Source organism: Bos taurus, chromosome 1 (assembly GCF_002263795.3).
Source record: "Bos taurus isolate L1 Dominette 01449 registration number 42190680 breed Hereford chromosome 1, ARS-UCD2.0, whole genome shotgun sequence".
In the NCBI taxonomy this organism is placed as follows: domain Eukaryota; kingdom Metazoa; phylum Chordata; class Mammalia; order Artiodactyla; family Bovidae; genus Bos; species Bos taurus.
The window spans coordinates 69,888,058-69,911,309 of record NC_037328.1 but is presented as its reverse complement, the minus strand read 5'-3'; the positions used below and the strand labels follow the sequence as shown (position 1 = coordinate 69,911,309).

The 23,252-nt window shown below is 35.0% G+C and overlaps 1 protein-coding gene across 3 annotated transcripts in view; it reads left to right on the top strand.

Moving 5' to 3' along the window:
• SNX4 (sorting nexin 4) overlaps window positions 1–17,620 on the top strand; it is a 52,913-nt gene extending 35,293 nt beyond the window's left edge. For all 3 annotated transcript variants that reach the window (NM_001080281.2, XM_010801175.4, XM_010801174.2), the window contains exons 8-14: window positions 3,150–3,211; window positions 6,805–6,870; window positions 10,067–10,156; window positions 11,675–11,774; window positions 13,480–13,625; window positions 14,698–14,812; window positions 16,465–17,620. In NM_001080281.2, the coding sequence (NP_001073750.1) occupies window positions 3,150–3,211; window positions 6,805–6,870; window positions 10,067–10,156; window positions 11,675–11,774; window positions 13,480–13,625; window positions 14,698–14,812; window positions 16,465–16,512 (627 nt within the window). In that variant the 3' untranslated portion in view covers window positions 16,513–17,620. The remainder of the gene's footprint in view (window positions 1–3,149; window positions 3,212–6,804; window positions 6,871–10,066; window positions 10,157–11,674; window positions 11,775–13,479; window positions 13,626–14,697; window positions 14,813–16,464) is intronic.
• Window positions 17,621–23,252: the final 5,632 nt, after the last annotated feature.

The window sequence follows — 23,252 nt, the reverse complement described above, 5'->3', positions numbered from 1 at the left end:
CACTCCAGTGTTCTTGCTTGGAGAATCCCAGGGACAGGGGAGCCTGGTGGGCTGCAGTCCATGGGGTCGCTAAGAGTCGGACATGACTGAGTGACTTCACTTTCACGTAGGAGATAATTCAGAAGAAAAACTATGTGTCCAGATTTTTAAAATAAGATCATTTAATAGACTGTCATAAAACTTTATGTCCTTTTTAACATTTAATCTGCTACTACTTCAGCATGGATAGGGAAGGCATTCTTAGCATAGTTCCAAATGATTTCAGAGCTGGGGAGGATGATACGATGAGTCTGTCAAGTTTCTTCTGTTGTCATATTATTTGCTAGGTGTCAGTCCTTTGTTGTCAGTTGTTAAGATGATCAGTTTTCAAAAAGAAGACTTGTCAACAGAATTGAAATTGAGTGGCAGTCTAGACTAAATCATTGGGTCTAGCCCCTTTTCCCTGGCACCACGATTCTTGATTACCAGTGACCATTGAATTAATCTGGTTCTGTTGCTGTTTAGTGCCTGTGTTGCATCCGACTCTTTTGTGATGCCATGGACTGTAGCCTACCAGGCTTCTCTGTCCATGGAATTTCCCAGGCAAGAATACTGGAATGGGTTGCCATTTCCTTCCCAGGGGGATCTTCCTGACCAAGGGATTGAACCCACATCCATCTCCTGCGTCTCCTGCATTGGCAGGTGGATTCTTTACCACTGAGCCATGGGTTTTAATAATTCATGATTTATTTCTTGGCCATTTTTATCTTTACTTTTCTGTAGAAATGCTCATTTTTGGTCTATAGTTTTTTTTGCTTCATCTTTTTTTCTCACTGCCTGATGATCTGGGTACTAGTCATCTTGTGTTTTAGTTGGCTAGCACAATTTACTTCCATGAGTAGTTGATACCAGAAACATTACTGCTGGTTCAGTAACAACTGCTGAGTGGCTCTGTGTTGCCTCATTCTCTAGTAGAGTGGTTCCTTGTGTAGTTGCTCATCTTTTTGGCGTATGAGAACTCTTGCCTCTTTTTGTCAAGCTCTGTGGACTAGAGTATTTTCCAGAGCTCTAATTATTATGATTGAAGCTCTTTTTGTATCAGCTGCATGGAGTGATAAAATTTAAAGAAAAACAAAACAAAACTTTTAAACACCTGGAATTCAAAGCTTTATCTTTGCACGTTTATTTTGGATATGTATTTTGTATTTAAGTTGCTCTAGTTTTTATACTTAAGTGGTTATTTAACAAACTCTTTCCCTCTCTTCCATGCTTAGTATCTTAGATAGATGATGAAATGCTCAGTTTTCAGGAGGAGGTTTGATTTTTAAAAGGACAAGAATCTAGAAAAGTTAGTAGTCTAGAATGGCATTTTCCATTTTGTCATCTTTAGAATGCCAGTCCTATAATGTGGTCCCTACCGCAAATCACCCTCTCTCAGTAGTCCTTATTCATATATAGTGTTAAAGATCTAAAAAGTCAGGCAGAAAAAAAACACAACAACCTGTTAAACTTTTAAATCTCATTGCTTCCAAAATTTATTTAACAATGGAACTCATTTAAACAACCAGTCAACACTCTGTAGGACTCTCAAAAAATAATTGGGAAGTAATGTCCCAGAGTAGTTTCGAGGTCTGCGGACAACCCTGAAAAGTTTCAAGCATAATAAAGACTGAACTTTGTACTGGAAGTGGAGTCTAGTACATTAGTTGGCAAACTTTTTCTGAAGGCCAGATAGTAATTATTTTCACCTGCTCGGGTCGTATGGCCCTTGTTGAAGCTGTTCAACTCTGCTATGAAAACAGCTGTGGGTAGTGCTAGCGTGAGTGAGTAAGACTGTTCTAGTAAGACTTCACAGAAACCAGCTGCAGACTGGTAGTGTGCTCCCCCTCATCTAGCAGGCATGTGTTTCTTCATAGCAGGTCAAGGAGAGATGGAAAGCACTTCCTGATCCTCTTATACCAGTTCCAAGTTTTACAATGTAGTTTACTGACTTTTAAGCTGAAGTGTTGAACGGGTTAAGATTTATTGTATGGCTAATGCCTGTTTCCTCAAATTACTCATATTTGAGTAAGGAATTTGGCCACCTGATGCGAAGAGCTGACTCATTTGAAAAGACCCTGATGCTGGGAAAGATTGAGGGCAGGAGGAGAAGGGGACGACAGAGGATGAGATGGTTGGATGGCATCACCGACTCAATGGACATGAATTTGGGTAAACTCCAGGAGTTGATGATGGACAGGGAGGCCTGGCATACTGTGGTTCATGGGTCTCAAAGAGTCGAACATGCGTGAGCGACTGAACTGAACTGAGTAAGGAATTAGAGGGGCAGTTCATCTTCAGGATTTTCATTGAGAAATTGAATACTAGAAATTTTTTTTTTAAAGAGTTTTATGTGACATTGACTTCTGGTCTTCTGTTTCATGTCCATAACACTTTGGAGAAAGGAGATTACCACATACAGTGTTTTCTGTCTTTTCCAAGATGTGTGTGAATGATGGGGTGGTATGTGTTTTAATCTCAGTGAGCTAAACTATAATTCTACTGTTATTAAATGGTTAGAAGGCATTAATTTGATAAAGTAGCACAGGAAGTATATTGCATGTGTGTAGCGTTTATGTATAAAACTATCAATAATACAATTGAAAATGTTTATATCCTCTTCCCTGGTAGATCCGTCTTTGGGGACTTTTATCTTAAGGAAGTAATCTGAAATTTGGAAAAAGCTGTACTCTCAGAGAATGCTTATTTAATACTGAAAAAATTAGGGATAACTTGAGTACCTGACAAGGAATGCGTATATAATTTATATACCACTAGGTGAAATTTTATGCATCTGTTTTTTTAACTGGTGTCTATTAAAAATAATATTAACCTGCTTGATAAAAATATTAGCACTCTTGGTATAGGAAATTTTAAAATGTTAATTAAAACATATATATATATATATATGAAAATATAAATATGATGACATCATTAGTTTTTTCCCCCCATGATGAGACTTTGGAAAATTTAAGCTCTTTTTTTTTTTTTTGGCGTATTTTTCAAGTTGTACTAAATATACATATGTATTTTTTAATGAAGATAAAATGTATTTTTAGTGATCTGTTTTTAACTTATAAACAGTGAACTGTTTATAACTAATAGCAATTTCTTTTGAATATTTGTTCCAGAGAGTAGCAGATCGACTATATGGTGTATATAAAGTACATGGGAATTATGGGCGAGTTTTCAGGTATGCATTATACAAACTTTTATAATAAACAACAACTAGCTCTAATCAGCTTTTTGCATAAGAACTGTAATTCTTGAATATATATGAGTCTGCAAAGCAAAAGATAGTTTTTAATTGTTATTTATTTAATTTCTGTGCTGGGCTGGGTCTTCCTTGTGAGGTATGTGCTTTCTAGTTGTGGCGCGCAGGCTTAGTTGCCCTGCAGCATGTGGGATCTTAGTTCCCTGACCAGGGATCCAACCCACCTTCTGTACGTTGAAAGGCAGATTCTTAACCACTGGACCACCAGGGAAGTCCCAAAAGCTTATTTTTTAAATCCTGTCCAAAAGTAGTAGTTTTCAGACTTTTCCTGCAAGCTCTTAATTCCCTAACCAGGGATCGAACCTATGCTCTCTGTAGTGGCGGAGTCTTAGCCACTGGACTGCCAGGGAGTTTTAAGTCTTCGAAATTTTTATTGTAAAGCCTTTTTTTAAATAAAAAATAGTAAAGGAGTCTAATATATTGAGCAGATAAAAGATAAACTCCTCTTAAGCAGTGAGCAATGTCTTTTATTTTCTTGGCAGGATACCCAAGGAGATTTCTTTTAAGTCACTGTCATATTGAATTGGTGGTTTTCTTTTTTTTCTTCCTTTGTTTTATTTTATAATTTCTAAGGCTTTTGCAAGATTGGTTTCTCAGTCTTGGAGTAATATTAGTGTAAATTAGAATATTTACTTGTGTATGTAACTTGCATATATTGGTAATTTTTGAGACTTTTCTTTTGTGAATTTTTGTTTGTTTATTATTTTAGTTGTGAAATTTTAGTAGTTATTATCCATATCTCCTTGTAAGAAGACTGTCCTTGCTAATGTTCTGTCCTTTTGATTGAAGTAGTCAAAAATAATTCATTTAACATATTTGAATAGATAAGATATTCATATAATACAAAATTCAATAGGAACAAAAGCTTGTATAGTGAAAAGTCTCTTTGCTCCTCCTGCCTGCCAACCACCCAGGTTTCCTCCTCTGAGGCAACTACTAGCAGTTTCTAAGTTACTTGTGTATCCTTCCAGTAAAATGTATTGTAGCATTGTCAATGTATAAAGTGAAAGTGAGGTTGCTCAGTTGTGTCAGACTCTTTGCGACCCTGCGGACTGTAGCCTACCAGGCTCCTCCGTCCATGGGATTCTCCAGGCAAGAGTACTGGAGTAGGGTGCCATTTCCTTCTCCAGGGGATCTTCCCAACCCAGGGATTGAACCTGGGTCTCCAGCATTGGAGGCAGACACTTAAACCTCTGAGCCACCAGGGAAGCCCGTCAATGTATATTAACACACAAACGAATGCATTCTACTCCCTCCCTCCCCCCACCTTTTTTAAACATGTAAATGTTCACTTCTTTTATTTTGCTCTTTTTAACTTAAAAACTGCTATCCTAAATATATTGTTATCAGCAAATAACTGTATTGGGCTTTATTGAGCTGAAGCATCATAATTTATTTAACCAGTTTCTTCTTGATAATTATTTCTAATCTGCTGTTGCATTCAATGCTTTAATTAATGTTCATGTTCATGTCATTTCACACATGATTGAGTATATATGTAGGACACGGTGAAGGTGAAGATCGCTCAGTCGTGTCCAACTCTTTGCGACCCCATGGACTGTAGCCTACCAGGCTCCTCTATCCATGTGATTTTCCAGGCAATAGTACTGAAGTGGATTGCCATTTCCTTCTCCAGGGAACTTCCTGACCCAGGGATCGAACCTGGGTCTTCCACATTGTAGACAGACACTTAACCGTCTGAGCCACCAGGGAAGTCCATATATGTAGGATAAAATTCTACAAATGTTGTTACTGCATCTAAGGATAATTGAGTTGGTAGATATTGCCAGATTTCCCTGTATGGAAGATATTCAGCTCCCATCATCAAAATGTTAATGTCTGTTTCCTCAGATCCTCACCCAAACAATTTTTAGTGAACTTTCGTCTTTATCAGCCTGATGGTGAAAAATGCCTTCTCACTGTAGTTATAATTTATATTACTCTAATTATGGATGAAGTTAAACTTTTTTCCTGATGATTAATAGCCTCTATTTTATTTTTTTAATCTTATAAACTGTCTGTATGTATCTTTGGCCATTTTTTCCTACTGGGCTGGTAGTCTGGTTTCTTAATTGATTTGCAGGAGTTGTTTATCTTTTAGGAATATTAGACGTTTGTGAAATGGATTGCAACTTTTCCCCCACTTTGTCATATGTCTCTTGACTTATGTGGCTTTTAATATACAAAAATATTCAATCTATTAAATTCAGTTGACATGCAAGTGATTAGTTTTTGAATAATAAAGCATATATTTTTAATTTATTCTATATTTTTGTGGTTCTGGAAATTTTTGATTCATCTGAAATTTATTTGAATATTAGTGTTCAGACGTAGCACAGCCAAAAAAAAAAAAGAGTCATTTTGTAAACAGCCAGCACTAAAAAAAGATTAACTGTTGCTATTACTATTTTGAGAATACACATGAGTAAAAATTATCAGAAGCAGATATGTTTATTTATGTTTGTTTTCCTTCCTTGACAATTTTAAAAACCATGTGAGGGTTTTCCCTTCTAGTATTATAAGCATATAATCTTGATATTTCAAGAACAGTTTATAAAGAGCACAGATTAACAGAATCATAGTGTTTTAATTTTTCTTTTTATGATATTTTGCAGTTGAAGGTGTTTATTATACATTCTTTACATAGCAGAAAAATTGGAAACAATCTTGAATGGTTCAGAAAATGGTTAAAAAAATTAAGAGTTGCCACTGAAACAATGCTGGGAACAAATTATTTTAATAATGTGGGGAAATACTGTTAACAAGAAAAAACATGGTACAAAGGTGCATATACTACATGATCTCCGCCATATTACAATAAGTAAAAATAACTGGAAGAAAATATATCAAATTATGTCATCTCTTAGTATTTAAGATTATAGATCTATTCCCCCCTTTATTATAATGTATACATCTTCCATAAAAAGGAATTTTTATTTCAGGAATTTCCCTGAAATGGTAACAAAATGATCTGTAGTTCCGGTAGACTTTGTTGTGCAACTTTAGTACAAGTTACTGAAGTTTTATGGTACACCCAGTATTTCTGTACAATTGTCTTTTTCTGTTACCTGTTAAGATAGTGATATGTAATCATGTGTGGTTATCACAGTCAGTCATGTAGAGTTTAAAAATATACGTGCCTCAGCTCTATCCTAGAAATTCTGATTAAGTCATTCAAGAGCAAGACAAGCATTCTCCACGGTTGATTTACATAGGCTCTGTAGCTGAGAAAGCTGTTTATAAGCAGAAACTGTTTTGTATGATACTAACTTTGTACTTAACAGCAGATATGAACTTTTGAATTAGCATTTTTAAAGCCTTCATTTGCATTTAGTTGTTAAACTTCAGGGGAAAGGAGCATATTTGAGTCACAGAAAATAAATCATCAAGAAAAAAATAAAATAGATATCATACTGTTTAAAAGCTAACTAGGAAAAAAATGTAAAAGATTCTGTTTAATAATATTTCGTATATAATTCATGATGGTTTTGGTTTTATCTCTTTCTTCATAGTGAGTGGAGTGCCATAGAAAAAGAAATGGGTGATGGACTGCAGAGTGCTGGTCATCATATGGATGTGTAAGTACCCAGAGAATTTAAGGTAGAACTGGAGGTGACATTTAGTGTGAAAGTGTTAGTGATTCTTCTGTTTTTAAAAAGTTTGCTGGCATTTGTATTGTGCTCTCTGTATACAGATTTGACTTAAAGAAGTTAATCTCAGGAATGCAAGATTAACATTCAAAAATCTTTCAGTTCAGTTCACATATTGCCAGAACAGAGAAGAAAATCCAGATGTTCATTTCTGTGTATATCGAAAGCATTTTACCATCTATTCACAGTAAAAATTTTCATCAAACTAGGAATGTAAAGAATTTCCTCAATGTAAAACATACACCTAATACTGTACTTAATAGTGAAATATTAATGTTTTCTCCTAAAATCAGGAATAAGGCAAGACTGTTTGCTCCACCACTACTGGTAGAAGTGGTAGTAGAGGTCCTGGTCAGCGCAGTAAGGCAAGAAGATCAAATAAATGGCACATGTCTTAGAAAGGAAGAAGGAAAACTGTCCTATCTTTATTGGCAGTTAACAGGATTTTTCTGTAGAAAATAAAGAATCAGCCAAAAATACTATAGAACTAACAATTGAGTTTAATGAGAATGCATGATACATAATGCATATATAAAAAAACCATTTTTTCATACTAGTAAAATTAGAAAATAAAAGCTTGAAAATGCTGTTTATAATAGTGTGAAAGACCTCTACACTGAAAACTTTATATATAAACATTGCTAAGAGAAACTAAGTACCTAAATAAAAGGTGAGATTAAACCATGTTCATAGCTTGGAAGACTCAGTAGTGTTAATATGAGCATTCTTCCTAAATGACAGTCCCAATCAAACCTCGAGATTTTTAATAGAAATTGATAAGCTGATTCAAAAATGTATATAGAAATTCAAAGAACATGAAGTAGTCAGAACAATCTTGAAAAAAAGGACAAAGTTGAACATATTACCTGATTTCAAGACTTACTATAGAGCTACAGTTATCAGGAGATATTGAGATAGATCCATGGAATAGGATAGAATTCAGAAATAGATGCACATTTACATAGCTCATTTCAAGAAATGGTTCTGGAATAACTGGATATCTTCATGGGAAAAAACCTCCTGAACCTTGAGGACTTCCCTTTTGGCCCAGTAGTAGAGAATCCTCCTGACAGTGTAGGAGCCACAGGTTCAATTCCTGCTCCTGGAATAGCCCACATGCCATACGGCAGCTAAGCCCCTGTGCCACAACTATTGAGCCTGTGCTCTAGAGCCCAGGAGCCGCAACTTCTTAGCTGACGTACTGCAGCTCCCAAAATGTGCATTCCCTAGAGCCCAGCATATGCTCTGCAACAAGAGAGGCCACTGCAATGGGAAGCCCATGCACTGCCACTAGAGAGTAGCCCCTGCTCTCTGCAACTAGAGAAAAGCCCATGCAGCAACAAAGACCCAGCATAGAAAGGAAGATGGAAAACTGTCTTTATTTGCAGTTAACAGGATTTTTTCTGTATAAATTTTATTTTTTCTGTGGAAAATAAGTAATTTTTAAAAAAAGTGAATCATTAAAAAAAAAAGGAACCTTGAGCCATATCTCACATCGTACATAAAAGCTAATTCAGTTTGGATGACATACATCAATATAAAACCTTAAACTATAGCTTTTAGTAGGAAATAGAATATTTTAGCAGCCTTCGAGTAAGCAAAAGATTTTTTTTAAAGGACATGAAAGGAAAAAAAGTATTTTAAAAATGATAAATTGTTCTTCAAAATTAGAAATTTTGGGATCTCCCTGGTGGTCCAGCAGTAAAGATGCCATGCTTGCATTGCAGGGAGCATTGGTTTGAGCCCTCGGTAGGGAACTACTACCTAACATGCTGTGCCAAAAACCAAAAAAAATTTAAAAATTTAGCTTATCAAAAGATTTCCTTTGTAAGTGGAAGGAATGTAGGAGTACAGAGTCAGTTGGGGAAGATAAGTTCTGGAGATGAATGGTGGTAATGGTTGCACAACACCATGAAAGTACTTGAAGCCACTGAACTGTATACACCAATAAATTGTTAAAAAGGTGAATTTTACGTTACGTTTTACCACACACGAAAAAACACACCCCATTAAGATGGTGAAGAGGCAAGCCACAGACCGGGAGTAAACATTTCCAACCCAAATATATAAAGAGCTCCTACAACTGACCAATAAAAAGACAAAAATATTATTTTATTTAAATATCATTTTTCTTTGGATTATTTAAGCTGACCAGCTGCTTTTCAACTATTTTGTTGTCTTCATGCATTCTGTTGACAGGACAGTCTCAGTATTTGCAGGAATTTGGGATTATCCCTTCACTTGGTTTATGTAAACGTTAAATAAAATTAATTTTAGTACTAATACCTAAAACATCTTTACCACTTACCCCTTTCTCCACACTGTGTTTCCAATCTTCAACCAAGCAGCCACTTACCTTTTTTGTTTTCTTAACATTAACTTTTCCAGAATCGTAGATTTATGAACTACAGAGTTTTTCCTACTCTTAACAATGATTCTCAAGCCATTTTTCAGTCACATAGGACAAAGTCCACACTCTCACAAATGTAAATTTATATTTACAGAATATGTATTTTGCCTACTTTCATAAATACTATAAGCACATCCCTTTTCAGTGAGCAGTAACTTAGATTTTTTGTTTATTTTTTAATTCAGTAAACTTGTTTACTTAACTACATGAAGCAGGCTTGGAGGCATAAAGTATATTTTTATACTTTATGTAGTTGATTTGCAATACTATGTTAGTTTCAGGTATAGAGCAAAATGATTCAGTTATATATTTATTTCTTTCAAATTTTCCATTATAGGTTATTACAAGATACTAAATATAGTGCCCTGTGCTATACTGGGGCACTGTGCTATATTTAACAAAAGATACTACAGTGCTTATTAAGCTACCTTAAGAAGGACCATTTTTTTGTTTGTTTTTTTTATATCCAAGACCTTGCTAAACACATTTTGGTAAAATTCAGTAGAATTGTCATGGTAATTAAGGATTGCTCTTTGGGGGTGGGATAAATTAGGAGTGTGGGATTAACAGACACAAACTTATTCTCATTGTCTGTATTTTGGTCAGTCATTCATGGGTAGCAAGTGGTCAGTGGACCATGCTTTGAATAGCCCTTTAGAATATTAATATTTTGTGTCTTGATAAGAGTCACTATATACGTTATTTTTTAAACAGGTATGCATCTTCTATTGATGATATTTTGGAAGATGAAGAACATTATGCAGATCAGTTAAAGGAGTATCTTTTTTATGCAGAAGCATTGCGGTAAGTATAATACATGTTCCAGATGCAGTACTATGGCTGGTCAACACTCTCTTCATCTGTTACTCTAAAATAAAGAGAATAAGATGATTTTTAAATGAATCCCTTCCCCTAGATATTGAATGAGATCTCACTGTATTCCTATCTGTTGCAGAGTGCTAGACATAGGAATTTAAGACGACCCTGATCCCTGGTGGCTCAGATGGTAAAGAGTCTGCCTGCAATGCAGGAGACCTGGGTTTGATCTCTGGGTTGGAAAGATACCCTGTAGAAGGAAATGGCAACCTACCAGTATTCTTCCCTGGAGAATCCCATGGACAGAGGAGCCTGGAGGGCTACAGTCCATGGGGTCACAAAGAGTCGGACATGACTAAGCGACTAACACTTCCACTATATTTGAAACATTATATTGATAAAACCTTTTAGTCTCTGACTTCAAGTCTGTCTGTATGTTGTTGTTTCTGCTTTTTTCTTGGAGATTGGAAGCAGAGTACACATTGAGTGTGTGTTGTTATGATCTGTCATTAAATTGTGTATTACCTTTAAATTCTGTGATTTTCCATACCTGCATATTTTATCTCCTTAGTAAGGTTGTAAAATTTCTTAATGTTAGGACTTTGTCTTCTGTTTTTATGGTATCTCCTACAGGGCCAAGCAGAATTCTCTGGGAGATATTCCAGTTTAGAAAAATGAATCATTTTCCTGTCACTTTTAAAATCAGTATAAGAATTCTGTTAATAAAACAGAAGAGCAGTATTCCTTTGGCTGTTCAGTAGCTGGGATGAAAACATCACATTGTTAGCATTTTTCCTTCTAGAGCTTTGAGTAGTAGAGGTCACACCAAGCTTTTTCAAGTAACTTACCAAAGGAAGGTTGCTCAACACAATGGAACTCTTTGCAACTCTTAAAGATTATAGAAAAGATGAATGTATATTGATAAAGAAACGTGTCTTTGGTATATAGTTCAGAAATGCCTAGCTAAAGTCTAGAACAATATATACCATCTATTAATATGAATTGTGTCTGGATTGTAGAACTATGGAGAAGAAAGTGTTTTTAAAACTTATTTAGTACATTCCTGTATTAGAATCTTTTTTTTTTTAGTAAGCATGGATTACTTTTATGATAATAAAAACTAATAGACATTTCTAAGTAGAAAATTTTGAGATAATCTTTTTAAATAATAGTTGTTATGTGAGATTATAGCATTAATTCCAGTGCTGTACAAAAAAAGCTTTTTTAAAAAATGTATGTGATAACAGTATGTTTATTGAAAAAACTTTTGCAAGTATCTGGAAAACAACCTTTTTTGATTTAAAATATAAAGTATTTATGCTTAGGTTCTGCTAGATTAAATTTTTAATATTGGGGTACTACATTGTAAGCTTAAAATTTCTAGATATAAAAGTTCTGACCATAGTAAGATATGAATGCCTCCACTATACCCGCTGAGGAAAAATTTAACATGTTAATAATTAGAGAGGCCACAAAAATTAAATGGCAGCACTTTTTTTCTCCTAGGGCTGTGTGCAGGAAACATGAACTTATGCAGTATGACTTGGAGATGGCTGCTCAGGACCTAGCATCCAAGAAGCAGCAGTGTGAGGAACTGGCAACTGGGGTGAGCTGTTTTCTGTTTGGGTCTTTGGTATTATAATGACCCTTAAGTGAAATGGGCTGCAGGATGCCTGTAGCTTTTCAAGGGGAGTAATTTGTGGACAACTGTATAATTCTTTTGGTTGTGATCTTGACATAAAAAGATATAAGCCACTAGGGGCTTCCCTGATGGTCCAGTGGTTAAGACTACGTGCTTTCATTGCAGGGAGCACGAGTTCAATCCCTGGTCAGGGAACTAAGGTCCCACATGCTGCATGGTGGTGGCCAAAAATTAAATTAAAAAATTAAGTCTTAAAAAAAATGTAAGCCATTAAAACATATATAGTGTTATAAGAAATTTTGCCAAATTGCACTGTATAATAAGAACCATCTCTTTTCTGATTAAGTCTAAGTGAAAAAAAAATTATTCTTTGGGATTGAAATAATGACCTTTGCAAGATTTAATTTTATCACTTACATTATAGAAATTTTAGTTAACTTGCCCTGTTAGAATCATTGCCTCTCTCCTAACAGAGAGCTTTTTGTGTACTTTATTCTTGAATCCTTACAGTGAGTACTTGTGAACAAAATTTTGTATCTTACTGTATTAGACTTAGATCATTTTTATAATCAGCTTTCTACTGTCCAGCTGTTTCATTGGAATAAATAAGCTGTCGTGGTGAGGGCACACAATCTGGAAGTAATGAGGCCGTGACAGTGCCACTGCTTATAAGTCATCTCATAGTTAACAAGTCCTGTACTTTTAAAAGTGCTTGTGGGTTACCCACATAAAGATAGGTGGGGAAAGACCTTTCACCATGAAGCAGGTACGCACTGGCTTGATTTATTTTTAAAATCCAGGGGAAATTTCCAGTCCATTTTCAGGGAGCTTGGTCCTCTACTCCTGCATGTGCAGGGAAAAGCATTTTCTTCAGTAAACTCCAGAGAGTGAGGAGATGGTGAAGTTTGAGGCTTGGGTGTAGGCATTCTGTTTTATTAATAGATAACCAAGTTTTAGTGTGAGTTATGCAGATTTTAAATGGTTTTTTCAGTTTGGTTTATTTTCATTGTTGCCTGTTGAATTTTATCCATTTTTTATGATCACAGAGTAATTGAAAGAATATGACTCCTGACATAAATAACTTGCCTAGTATTTCACCTGGAAGTTTTCCATATGATGAAGAAGCTCAGTTAAAATTTTTCCTTTTTCGATTCTTCAGCATCTCTAGTATCATAAGCCTTAATAGTAGCCCCCTGGTTGTATGGTTTGTGGTCTTCTGTCTGAGTTAGGGGGAAATGGCTATTTCCTCTTTAAAAAAAAAATTGTGATAAAATATACAGAACATAGCATTTATTATTTTAACCATTTTTCAAGTTCAGTAGTAGTAAGTTCATTCATATGGTTGTGCAGCCAACCTGCAGAACTCTTCATCTTGCAAAATTGAAACTCTATACTTACTAAATATCAACTATTAATTTCCCTCTTTACCTAGCCCTTGGCAGTCACCATTCCACTTTCTGTCTCTGTAAGTTACACTACTCTGGATATTTCATGTAAGAAGACTTGTACTGTATTTGTCTTTTTGTGACTGGCTTATTTTACTTAGCACAGTGTCCTCAAGGTTCATCCATATTGGATCGTGTGTCAGAATTTTCTTCCTTTTTAAGACTGAAAAATATTCAGTGTACAGATGTTATTTATCCATTCATCTGTTTCTGTTTCATCTTAGACTGTGAGAACATTTTCTTTGAAGGGAATGACTACCAAGCTCTTCGGTCAAGAAACTCCAGAGCAGAGAGAAGCCAGAATAAAGATGCTAGAAGAACAAATAAAGGAAGGAGAACAACAACTTAAGTCTAAAAATCTGGAAGGCAGGTAAAAATGCTGGGGTGTTTAACATGGCTAGACTTATAGGCTCTGTGGCAGGTGGCTTATAACCATTCCTAGCTTCATCAGTGTCCCTGGATGTAGCCTCATCTTCTAAAATACAGTGATTGAATATTCCTAAGAAACTTGAGTAATCAAAAATCATGTTACATAGAAGCATTTGTGTTAGTGTTGGGGGAAAGAGGAAGAAGGAAGTGTTTAAACTTCATAATATTATTTTTTTGCACTTTACATGATTTCTATCCTTTGCATATTTCCTCTGCTCTTTTCTGTCAGTTAAAAGCCTGATCATTCTGCAATGCCCAGCTCTTGAACTGCTTCCTTTGTTAAGCCTTCTCACAGGCTGTCACAGCACTTGGTTCATACCCTTATCCCGTGGCAGTTTGTACAGTGTGACTGTCTCTGGCTATACGAACCCTTCAAAGTCAGTGATTGTGTCTTCTTCATCTTTGTGTCCCAGCACCTTGCATATGGCTTAGAATATAATTATTCCATAAATATTTTTAGAAATTCAGTTCTCAGAGATCTGCCATTACTTATGGGCCCATTTTTCATGTTGTTTTTGTCTGATAGTTGTTGAGTAAATCAAGGCAGACCAAGAGTTTCACTGATTTGGAGGTGGTTTTGTTAATTTTTGAAACTGCTGGTGTCAAGTAAGTCAAAGTAAACTCAAGAACAGAGTTAAAAAGACAAGTGGCTCTCAGAATTTTTAAAACTTTAGTTGTCATTTAAAGTAAATACATGATAAATGTAATACGTAATCCATCTTGTTGAAAAGACTGTGTGTTCTGCAGTGACTCCAGGCAGGTAAGTTCATGTGGCATCTGTTGGCTTATAAGTTGGTTCAAGGAGCCATTTACATCTTTTTTATAGGAATAATTTGAAGCTGGAATTTGTGGTAAAAGAGACTATTAAATTATAGAAGAGTGTATGACTGTCTGCTTTTTCTCTCACTTTATAGACAAAAACCCAACTCAGATGAGAAGTGTTTATTTGAATTAATATATAGTTTACTTAATTTAAATACGAATAATAATGATGACTATACCCTTTATTTCAGAGAGTTTGTCAGAAATGCTTGGGCTGATATTGAACGCTTCAAAGAACAAAAGAACCATGATTTAAAGGAGGCCCTCATAAGCTACGCAGTCATGCAGATCAGTATGTGCAAAAAGGTAGGTTTTGGTTTCAGTGAAGGTACCAGTATATTCAGAAGTGCTGGCAAATTTCTTTAAAATCAGTTTCTTATTTGGAACAAAGTATATATCATTTTCATTTTTAAAGTCCATTCTTTTCCAGAATGTTTCCCAGTTTCTCTACTTAATTTTGAAAGAAATGTCATAATCAGAATCTTAATTACCAAGTCTCCACTCATCTGAAGTTTCAAATTTGTATGCCCTATTTATTACTTGTATTTGAAAATATGTACTAAAAGCATTATATGGTTATGTGATATTCTTGAACAGGGCAGTAAAATACCATTCCTAATAGCGATACATACTTTCATTGGAAAATGGTCTAAACGTTAGGGCCTGGATAAAGTAGTAGCTAATGGAGTATTCATTGTTAGAAAAGACAAGATGGATCTCACATGCACTGTCCTAATAAGATGGATCTCACATGCACTGTCCTAATAAGATGTCCTAATAGGACGGCAGATGAGAAAACAAGCTACACACTAGTGCGTATAATGCAATCCTGTTTTTGTGGGGAAGAGGAAAGTGTGTATTTTTTAAATGATTGGATGTATACAAATGAGTTTGAAAAGATACACATGAAAGTGCGTATTAATAAACATGTCACTTACACCTATCATATAAGGTATGAACACTGAAGCTTATTCTGGTTAAAATAAGTGTTTTGGCAGTGATGGAAATTTTTCTAAAACGATGTTGTAAGAACAACATGTATAATCTTCCTTAACCTCATTTTCATAGCCCCAGTGCTGCCTGTGTTTACCAGTCAGTACTGGTGCCTTACCTTTCTCTAGTGCTTCTCACTTTATTGAGCGATTCAGCATGCTTTATCTCAGTAAATCATTTAGTAAGGCAATCTGGGACGTTTTAAAGGATTGTGCGGTTTTGTTTTTCTTTTGTGCTCCATCAGGGAGGAAAAAAAGCTAAAAAGATTGATTTTTTTCCTATTGTTCAAAGCCTCAGTAAATATTGATAAACTTTAATGTATAAGTATTAAAATATTCTTCATAAATTAGAAGTTATTAGAGAATATATATATATAAACAAGAGATATATATGTATATATCTTGTTTGTTGAAAACATACCTTCTACCACTTTATAGATTTTACTGTTACATTTTTTACAAACATGTGTTTTTGTTTAAGCCTATTAGGTATATAATAACGTGTTAGTTTTTGCTAAGTAGCCTGCTGTAACCATTGAGAGGGAGTTTATAACTTTTTATCAAAATATTGGTTATTAGGTTAATTAATAGTTCATTAAATTATATTTAATTGTTAGACTAATCAAGTTTTTCATTTCAGATATTGTAAAACTTGTTTTATAAGTAGAAATGATATGAGTATATGATAGGAGTAAATGAGTCTTTCAGAAAGAAGTAGGAATTCTGTCTCTTTTTTGAAGATAGGCTCATACAATGATTCTATTACTTTTTTCAGAAGTATTTCACTTTGACTTACATTAGCCATTGCCAGAAAAAGTATTCTGTTTGTTGGAGTTATTGATTATTCCGAAAGGTGAAATCTAACATACCAGTAAGCCAAGTACTTGGGCTTTCAAAATCCTTCCAAAATTACATTTTAAGGTTTTGGGGGCTTTTTTTTTTTTTTCTGTTTGTTTGTTTTAAAAGGGAATTCAAGTTTGGACCAATGCTAAAGAATGCTTTAGCAAGATGTAATCCTGTGAAATGAATTTCTCTTCAATCAAAGTACCCCAAAACAGAAGCACAAGTAAATAAAAAGATTGTTACCCTGCATACACAAAAATATATAGTAAGTTGCGTTAAGTTCGACTTTCCTTAATTTGATTATATTAATAGTTATATTAATATAGCACAAAAGGATGTATTTTAATGAAGATTAAATATTATAATTTGAGGTTTTGGGGACTGGTGCTGATTGTAAAATGTTAATTAGATAAAATATACCAACAGATTGTTGCTTCTGAACCAGTGTCTGAGTATCAAGATGTTAGATCATTTCTAGAAGTTCATTTCAGTGCCCACTGTTTCATATTTGCTTATGTAGGGAGTCTTTCCCTAAGACTGAATTCTTATCTTTATGTGGTAAGGCCCACTAATCTATCAGAGAGGGTTAATTTTTCTTGCCTTACAGTTGAGCTGTTTGGTTTGACAAAGCTCAGCTGAAATTTAGTGTGAAATCTAAGAATTTCTCCTACGTTCATTAATGCCCATGAACATTAATACACTAGACAATGCCTTCAGTGTGTGTTTTACCAGAATTTTGATGTGGTCAAAAATTTTATACTGCCAACAAAGAAGACTCAACTTCTCAGTGGAATACATTGTTATAATCTAGGAATTGCTACATAGAAAGTTTTGAGTATGTTACATATATAAGCATTAAATTCTTAAATAATTCTTAACCTCAGTGATGAGCCTAAATTTACTCTGCTTGGCTCTCTATACATGACATTTCAGGGTACAAGATGTAGCATTTCAATGTATAAGATATATGTAGTGAACATATGTATTAGTATCTTCATTATTATCATCCTTTTTTATTGCTTGGCTGTAATTTTTATAAAGATAAATTATATTGCTTTTGTGTATGTGTTTTTGTGGTGTATGTTCAGAAGCCAAGCACCCTTGGAATTTGCTAGCTTTGCAGAACTCTACATGTGTACTCATTATTACTAATTATGTAAAAAAATTTTTTCAGTACTGTTCAACATTTGACTTTTTTACATGTTTGAAATGTTGCTGAATTTTTGTGCTGTTTGCCAGACTTATACAGTAAATAAATGAAGTACTGTGTTGATTTTCATATGATTTTTGTTATTTAACAAAGTGGTCTATATCTATTAGTATCTGATGCCCTGTGGAAAAATAATATATGCCATACTGTGTTTTGAAGAGTTTCAGTTCAGTTCAGTTCAGTTGCTCAGTCGTGTCCGACTCTTTGTGACTCCATGAATTGCAGCACGCCAGGCCTCCCTATCCATCACCAACTCCCAGAGTTCACTCAAACTCAAGTCCATCGAGTCAGTGATGCCATCCAGCCATCTCATCCTCTGTCGTCCCCTTCTCCTCCTGCCCCCAATCCCTCCCAGCATCAGAGTCTTTTCCAATGAGTCAACTCTTTAATTGTATACATTTGTCTTATGCCAAAATGTTGGATTTCTTAAAAATAAGATTATGAAATGATATATGATTTCTAAATTTTTACCTTTTTTAAAAAAAAGATAAAATTGTTAGAAGCAAAAGTCATCTTGGTAGGTACACTTTTCATCCCACTGAAGTGTATCCTCTCTTGGCTCACGAAATAAAATAGCTTTCCATTTGGCCTTTAAAATCAAAAGCCTTTTCTTCCAACCTAACCTTATGCTAAAAGAAAAAATGTATTAGAGGACTTGCCTGGTGGTACAATGGATAAGAATCTTGCCTGCCAGTGCAGGGGACACAGGTTCGATACTTGGTCTGGGAAGATTCCACATACCTTGGAGCATCTAATCCATGAGCCACAACTGCTGAGCCTGCACGCTCTAGAGCCTGTGAGCCACCACTAATGAGCTCCTGTGCTGCAGCTACTAAAGCCCATGCACTTAGAGCCCATGCTCCACAACAAGAGAAGCCACTGCAATGAGAAGCCTGCTCACTGCAACAGGAGCAATTCCAAGCAACACTGAAGGCCCAGCACAACCAAGAAAAAAAGCATTAGATTTTTTTTCTACTACCTGACCTAATTTGAGAAGGTCACTGATATCTATGTTTTGAGATAAATTAGCAAAAATATTTTATCATCTCTGAAATACACAAATATTCATTTGATTGTATGTATATTTAAGTAGGAATATCTTGATGGATTGAGTTTGAAAAAGTTTCACTTGATAGTACAATAATTCCTTTAAAAAGAACTCTTAAAGGTTTTATGTGAAAATCATTTTTGGTACTATTGTATGTGCGTGTGTGCTCACTCAGTCGTGTCTAATTCTTTGAGACCCCATGGGCTGTAGCCCACCAGGCTCTGTCTGTGGGATTTCCTTCTCCAGGGGGTCTTCCTGACCCAGGGATTGAACCCACATCTCCTGCACTGGCAGGCAGATTTCGTTACCACTGCGCCACCTGTGTGCATTTACCCTTTTCAGTATTTAAAAACTAGAACTCAAAAATGAATTATTTAAAGGGGAGATAGATCTCCAAAGATAAATATAAAAAGCTTGTATGAGCAATAACTAGAGAAGACTTATTACATAAATGTAAATACTTCATAACGGAGGAAAATTTAATCTTTACAGTGTACCAGTGATGCAGTTAGTGTAGTCAGAGCATTAAAATTAACTGAAGTCATACCTCACCTTCATTTATATCCAAAAACTTGATGAATGAGTCACTGGTAATTACAACATAGCATCCAAAACAGGAACTGAGAGTTCTTAAAATTCAAGCATCTTTAGAATAAACACATACCCAGCTCAGAATGGAATGAAAAGCCGAGGGTTATATAACAGGAATGCTAGCTAGGCTTTGTATATTCTTATAATCATTTTTTATATTTACATGCATACTCTCTTCATGGTAGAATTTACTGATTATCCTGGAAATATTTACCTAAAAAATTTTTAGAAAAATTTTTTTTTATGTAATAATCCAGAGAAATAAACTAACAAAAGGCCAAATCAGTAAAATTGTACTTCCTTCCTTACTTTTATAGCTTTAAAAGAGCATACTAGAGGGAAAAAAATGAGCCAATAAAATTCAAAGTAAGTAGAACAAAGAAATATTAAAAGCAAGAGCAAAAATCAGTGATATTGAAAACAGGTAATACAGTTAACAAAGCCAAAAGTTGGTCTTTGAGAGTATTAATAAAATTAAAGCTCTAGCAAAATGATGGAAAAACCTAAAAGACAGATTATCCCTATCAGGAATGAAATCAAGAACGTTATTTAGATCTTTCAGACGTTAAAAGGATAATAAGGAATGTTATGTACAAATGTAAACCAATAAATTAAAGTCATCAAATTTCTTGAAAAATACAGCTTACTAGAACTGACACAAGACAGAAAATGTGAATAGTTTTAATATTAAAGAAAATATCAGAAATTTTCATACAAAAGAACTCAAGGAATAAAAAGCTTTAATTCTACACAGATTTTCAGAAAATAGGGGTAAAGGGAATACTTCCCCAATTAAAAAAAAAAAAATGAGAACAAGTATTACCCCAATAGCGAAACTAGCCAAAGACATTTCAAGGAAAGAAAGTGGACATTCCAATATATATCATGAACATAGACACAAAAATTATTGAACTATTAGCTAGTTGAATCCAGCAATAAATAAAGAGCATAATACCTTATGACCAAGTAGTTTATCTCAGAATGCGGGGTCATTTTAAAATCAGAAGAGTCAATTACTATAATCTATCCTGTTAACAAAATAAAGGAATCCTTCATGATCACTTCAGTACATGCAGACAGACATTTGACAGGATTCAACTCTGATTCATGACTTAAAGCTCTGAAGAAACTAAGAATAGAAGAAACCTTAATTTGATAAAGTGCATCTGTGGAAAACCTACAGCTAACATCATATCTAATGTTGGGAAAGTTAAGTTCATCACTAGACACCTCCTCACTAGACAATACATGCCCCCATTTTCCCCTTTGTTCCCACCAATGCTGAAATTCTCTGGCTTTCTCCCTTCAACTGTCTCCTTCCCAGATTGTTCCCTGTGCTCACTTTTCTCTGAATATTGTTGAACCTTGAAGAAGATTGATGCCTCATTCGTAAAGCTTATAACAGGAAATTCATTCACGTATGTTCACCAGGTGGACACTCCACAAGTCCAAAAAGTCTGGGGAATCTGTTGATTCAGCAAATTTTATAAAATCATCCCCAGATGAAGGTGGAACTAGTTGATTCAGTAGCAGAAGTCCAAATGAATAAACCATCGTGTGATACAAGCAGCATCAGCAGAAGACGAGGAGAAATTCCTAAATACTCGGTTATTAAGGCCTTGATTGCAGAGCATAATAGCTAACATGCATGAAAATGCTACTCATACTACACCTAAAACTGAGGCACAGTGTGGCAGTGTGCTGACCCAAGGTCCCATATATAGTAACTGCTAGAGTCAGAGTTTAAATGAACCCAAATAACATGGCTCTAGAGCCTGTACTTTTCAAGGCTTTTCCCGTTTGGAGGAGCAGAGACTTGAAGGAGACCCTCTGGGACAGACCCATGAGGATGGCAGAGGGATAGAAAAGGTAACTTGCATCATACTCAGACTGTAAGGTATTTGAAAGGAAAATGTCATGGGTACTTCTGGAAGTGGGGACAGGGAGTGGAGACATGAGAGAGAAGCGGGATCTGGTGAAATACTAGACTAGTGCTCCAACTTACGTATTTGTGAATCACTTGCGGATCTAGTTAAAACACAGATTCTGATTGTATAGATTATAGAGTGGAGCCTGAGAGTCTGCATTTCTTAACAAGCTCCCAGATACTGGCAGTGCTACTGGTCACCCTTAAATGCATATATTTATATTATATTGGACATCACTAGCTATTAGGCCAATGACCTGGCCAAACAGATATATTTTGGTTCAGTTATTTAGAAAATATACAAAAATTTAGCAATTATACAAAAAAAAAAAGAAAATTAGATAATAGCAACTTTTTAGTACTATGTCAAGTTTGGAAGTTTATATCAAAAGCAAATTCTGTGTGAAGCTTTAATGATAAAGATGAGTAATGGATAATAATTACATAAAAACAAATTCTATAGTGATAAAAATAACATTTATGAGGCATTCATCAAATATTGTGGAAGACTTGCTATTAAATAGAGTGATTTACACTGTACTTTTGGTTTATCTTTGCACCTTCACCATTCCTCTAAAATGGCAGTAAGGGGAAAATTTTTTTTTGAGTACCATTAAGGACAAAGGGAACAGAAGAGACAACAGTGCACAAGAAATGTTGACAAAATCACAAAAGTTTGGAAGAATAAAAAGATGGAGAAGTGTTAATTGACTAAGCAAAATGTTGACAACTGAAACTTAATAATACATGCTTATAGTGGGGGCTGCTAATGAGAAGCAAGCTAATTTGCACAGCAGAATGTAAGACTCAGGAATTAGAGGAAACCGAATGAATGGGTGTAGAGTTAAAGGTGGGGCAAGAGCAAGTAGACGCCCAGGACCTGACTCTTCTCCATATAATGAGGAGAGCACCATTGCACATTACTATGAAATTTCAGATGAATAGAAAATTCCAGGAAACAGTTAATATACAGAGAATTGCTATCATCATAGCATCAGGCTTCTCAATAGCAAAGTCTCCAAAAAGAAAAGAGTAATTGCTTCAGAATTCTAAAGATGAACTATTTCCAGCTTGACAGCCAAACCGTCAATCACATGTGAGGCAGAACAAAGACATTTTTGGATATGTAGTTTCAAAAAATTCTCTTCCTATACACTTATTCTCAAAAAGCTATCAGAGGATGTGGTTCACCAAAGCAGGAGCATTGACCTGGAAGACATGGGATACAGAAAAAGGAGATCCAGCATAGAAGGTAGATGACAGAAATGCCCAGAAGACAACCAGAAGGAGTCCCAGGAGGGCACTGTCCGTTGGGAAGCCAGAGATGGAGAGCTCCAGGAGAAAGAACGGCTGGGGAAAAGTTGGAATTGTAGGCTTCTGTGTAGATCTGACAAATGTGGAATGTTGTATGTGGAACCGTTGGAGTGGGATGTTAGACACAGAAAACTAAGCAATAAAAACAAGTCTATTGTAATATTCAGGAGGAAAAGGAGTGTTTTGCAGGAAGAGTATCATAATCAGAATATACTACATGGCTCTGAAGTTAAAATATTTACATAATTACAATAATGGAAACCTGACAAAGAGCTTATCCAGACACGGTGCTAACCACTGTAATGGTTGTTTGGGAGGAGAGATTAAGCATGCCAAATAGTTAACCTAGTATGTTGATAAATCAAGACACAGCACCAGAAGCATTGTTAAAAAATACAAAGATAAATGTCCAGAGAAATGGCAAAAAGAAGTGAAGGGACTGAAGAATAGAGGATAGGTAGAAGGTGAAATAAGGGACAGCTATTTTTGTCATAAGCCGTTTTTTTTTTTTTTTTAACACTGTATTGTGGAAATTCTCAAACATACTCAGAAGTATAGAGAAAAGTACAGTGAATCTCCATGTACCCCTCAACCAGCCCCAACAATTACAGACATGGCCAATCACATTCCATCCATACTCTGACTAATTTTATTTTATATTGTAAATCTTTAAACACTATTTAATTTTTAAAAAATTTATTGAAGTATAATTGATTTAGAATGTGTCCATTTTTACTGTACAGCAAAGTGATTCAGTTATACATTCTTCTTTACCATTATGGTTTATTATAGGAAATTGAATGTAAGTACTATTTAATTTT